Genomic DNA, 3,933 nt, shown 5'->3' with positions numbered 1-3,933 from the left:
CGAAATGCGCGGGGGGGGCGGCGGCGCTGGTGGCGATCGCGTGTGACGGTTCGTCTTCCACCGCGGCGGCGACGCGGACGATGGCGTGCGTGACGTTTAAACGGCGGTGTGGGGCGCGGGAGTACGCGCGGAGCGGGTCCGTGGGGGAGAGAAGGGCGGGGAGGAGTGGGTTGTTGGACGCGGCGATGAGCGCGCGGGAGGCGTCGACGCGAAACGCGCTGTTGGACGTCATCGCGAAGATCGCTCGGTGGTGCGTGCCGACGAACGAGTGGCCGGAGTTGTTGGAGTTCATGGGACAGTGCGCGAACTCGCCGGAGACGGCGCACCGGGCGTTGGCGTTTCGGTTGTTTGAGAGTTTGACGGAGACCATCGCGAGCGCGCTGAGCGAACACTTTGGCACGCTCGCGGGGTTGTTCGCGAACGCTTTGAGGGACGAGTGCGATGAGGTTCGAACGAGTGCTTTACGAGCGGTCGGTGCGCTCGTGGCGAACTCGTCGGGGGAGCCAGAACAGGTGAACGCGATCAAGGCGCTCGTCCCGCACGTCCTCGACGCGGCCAAGACGGCGGTGTTAAACGGGGATGAAGACAGCGCATCGATCGTGTTCGAGGTTCTGGATGAGCTCACGGAGAGTCGAACGAACGCGTTGGGAGGTCACGTGCCGGCCGTGGTGCAGTTTTGTATTCAGGTGGCCACGGCGGAGAGAGAACTGGGCACGCACGCGCGCCGACGCGCGCTCGACGTTCTGTCCTTCATGGCTCGTCACAAACCGAAGGCTTTGATCAAGTCAAAGTTGATCGAACCCATGCTTCAAGTCCTCTGTCCGTTATGCGGGGAGCCAAAGGAGGCGGAACTCGCGGGGGAGGATGATTTCGAGGAGGAAGAGGAGCAAGAGATGCAGATTCAGACGTACGCGAGTCAGCTCGTGGACGTCTTAGCGCTCAAAGTGCCGGCCAAGTACGTATTGCCGACTGTTCTCGCGTTCGCCGCTGGTCATATCAATGATACAGCGAACGAGCGTCAACGTCACGCCGCGGTAGCCGTGCTCGGCGTCGTTACCGAGGGCTGCTCGGAGGGCGTGCGACAGCACGCAAACACCATCGTGCCGAGCGTCGTCGCGCGTCTGAGCGATCCCAGCGCAAACGTGCGAGGCGCCGCGGCATTTACCCTCGGGCAATTTGCCGAACACCTCGCTCTGTCGATAGACGATCCGGACATGCATAAGCAAGTGTTACCGAGTCTGTTCAACGCTCTCCCCGGTGAGCAGGTGAAGAGCGTGCAGGAACGGATGATGTACGCCATGGACTCGTGGTTGGAGGAGGTTCACGACGAGGTCGGGGTGTACGTCAAACCTCTGCTAGATATCGTGTTCATGGCCATCGATAACGGCGCCAAGCAACACGTGCGCGAGATGTTGCTCTCGGCGCTCGCCTCGGCGACTGCTTCGAGCGGCGACAAGGTGCACCCGTACCTGACCGAGCTCTTACCCAGACTCGACGTCTGCCTCAAGCTGACGGCGGATGAGGATTTGAACATTCGCGCGCGCGCGTTGGAGGTGCTTGGTATGCTCATCTCTGCGGAGGGTGGGAAAGAGGCCATGGGTCCGCATGTGGACAGCGCCATGCAAGCCGGTCTCGCCGGTTTCGAGCTGGATTTCGCGGAACTGAGAGAGTACGCGCACGGCCTGTTCGGCGAAGTCGCGGAGGGGTTGAAGGAAGACTTTGCACCGTATCTCGCCGTGTGCGTGGGTAAGGCGTTCGAGTCGCTCGAGCTGGATGACGGGATCATGTTCGACAGCGAGGACGAGGCGGACCGAAACGAACTCGATTCGGACGAGGAGGAGGAGGATATGTCAAGAAAGCCCTCGGGTTACTCCATCCGTTCGGGCGTGATGGAAGAAAAGTCATCTGCGTGTAAAGCGCTGAACTGCTACGCGTCCCACTGTCCGCGGGCGTTCGCTCCGTACATCGCTAAGGCGTCAGCTCTTCTCACGGATGTCACGGATTACATGCACGAGATGGTGCGTGTGCAGGCGCACTTGGCGCTCGCGCAGACGGCACTCGCGGCTGTAGCTCTCGATCCGGCGGGTGCGAAAGACATCATCGACGAGTCTCTACGCGCTTCGATTCGTGCGGTATTAGAGGACGAAGATCGAGATGCCGTGGCGGCGAGCGTGGAAGCGGCGGCGTGGCTGATCAAAATTCTCAAGGATCATCCGAGTTTGGACGTCTCGCAGCACGTCGTCGATCTCACGGCGGCGAGCTTAGAAATATTGGAGGGCAGAGCGCTGTGCCAAGTGGAGGATGGATACGACAGCGAAGAGGGCGATGAAGAGGTCGACGAGGACGAAGACGAAGATACGGAGTCAGGATTGGTCGTCATTGAGGCCATCGCGGAACTCTTACCCGCTCTGGCCGTGTACATGGGAGCCGCGTTCGCGACGCACTTCGTTCCGCATTTCAATGCGTTGATGAAACGCACGGGGGAAAACAACACCGAGACCGAGCGATCGCTCTGTTATGCGACGCTCGTGGAGGTGGTACGCGCCGTAGGCGCTCCGGCTGCGGGATGCGCCGGCGTCGCTCTTCCCAGATGCTTGCGAGATTGCAAGAGCGCGGATGTGGGTTTGCGCAGAAACAGTGTGTACTGCACAGGCGTGCTGCTTCAGCTCGGCGCCGAGCACGGCGCGCCGTTCCACGTCACCGCGGCGCAGACGCTCGCGCCGCTGACGCGCGAGGGTGACGAATCCGACGGGGGCGTCCGCGATAACGCGGTCGGCGCTATCGCACGCTTACTCCAGGTAATCGACGGTCCCGCGCGCGATCACGCATCGGAGCTATTAAATGTCGTCCTCGGCGCGCTTCCGCTTCGTCACGACCTTGAGGAGGGTCCCGACGTGTACCACTGGCTCGCGTCCACGTTGGGAGAAAATCCGTCGTCGCTTGAGGGAGATGTGGCGTCGCGCGTCGTTCGCGCGTTCGCGGACGTAGTCGCGGAGGAACTCGCACCGAGTGACACGCTTCGAATCATAGCCATCGCCCTGTCGCAAGGCGCGTCCAAGGACGAGCGCGTGCGCGGCGCGCTCGCGGAGGTATCGCCGGATCGAGCAGCGGCGATTCGACGCGCCGGATCGGCGCTCTAGTAGAAAGTTATTCTTTGTCAATCGAATTCGATGACGCTACTAGCGACAGATGTATTACACGCGTTCTCTATCGCTTGGATTTACGACCAGCCTTCTTCTTTCCACTCTTCTTCTTCCCGCCAGACGACCCACCGCGACCGCTCGGGCCGGATCGCAGCATTGCCTTTGTGTCCACAAACTTATCCGCGTTCACCATGTCCCTCTTTTTCACCTTGAGCACGCCGTTGCTAAAAGTAGAGTCACCCCAGGCGAGACCACGATCGCGATCCTTAGCGCCATCGTTACCCTTCTTCGACTTCTTCTCCAGTTTGTATCCGAGCGCAAACATTTCTTGCCGCTTCGCCTCCTCGCGCTTTTCGTTCGCCTTGTTCAATCCTAACCCCAACGACGGCGCCATCCTCGGCGCCTTCTTCGGCTTCATCCCGAGCTCGATCAATCTTTCGGTCTCGAGCTCTTGTCTGTCCCACTTCGACAGACCCGCGGCGCCGAATCGACGAACCTCCTCTCTGAACGCTCGAAGTCGCTCGGCCGACATCCCGCCGTCGGCGCCCTCGTCGTCGTTCATCTCCCGCTTCCGCTCCACGTCCTCCGCGAACACCTTCGACGCCTCGGCGCTCATGAACGCCTTCCTCGCCCGCTTCGCGTCGATCATCCGTCCACCGTTCGCCGTCGTCGTCGTCGTCGTCGTCGTCTCGCGCGCGTCTCGCGTGCGCTTTCCGTCGAACACCATCGTTCGCACCGTCGGCGCCACCGCCGCCGCTCGACGACGTCACCACGAACCGCGCGCGCCCCC

The 3,933-nt window shown here is 61.7% G+C and overlaps 2 protein-coding genes across 2 annotated transcripts; one reads left to right on the top strand and one right to left on the bottom strand.

Moving 5' to 3' along the window:
* Positions 1-80: 80 nt before the first annotated feature.
* Positions 81-3,140, top strand: OT_ostta13g02780 (Armadillo-type fold; the record flags this gene model as incomplete). The annotated part of the gene is made up of 1 exon (XM_022982763.1): positions 81-3,140. The coding sequence occupies one exon, from the start codon at positions 81-83 to the stop codon at positions 3,138-3,140; it is 3,060 nt and encodes a 1,019-aa protein (XP_022840255.1).
* Positions 3,141-3,207: 67 nt separating this feature from the next.
* OT_ostta13g02770 (Protein of unknown function DUF4602) lies at positions 3,208-3,870 on the bottom strand (the record flags this gene model as incomplete). The annotated part of the gene is made up of 1 exon (XM_022982762.1): positions 3,208-3,870. One exon carries the CDS (start codon positions 3,868-3,870, stop codon positions 3,208-3,210), a length of 663 nt encoding a protein of 220 aa, XP_022840254.1.
* Positions 3,871-3,933: the final 63 nt, after the last annotated feature.

Source organism: Ostreococcus tauri, assembly GCF_000214015.3.
Source record: "Ostreococcus tauri WGS project CAID00000000 data, contig chromosome 13, whole genome shotgun sequence".
Classification (NCBI taxonomy): Eukaryota; Viridiplantae; Chlorophyta; class Mamiellophyceae; order Mamiellales; family Bathycoccaceae; genus Ostreococcus; species Ostreococcus tauri.
Note: the sequence above shows the minus strand (reverse complement) of the source record. Positions and strands in the feature narration are given on the sequence as shown.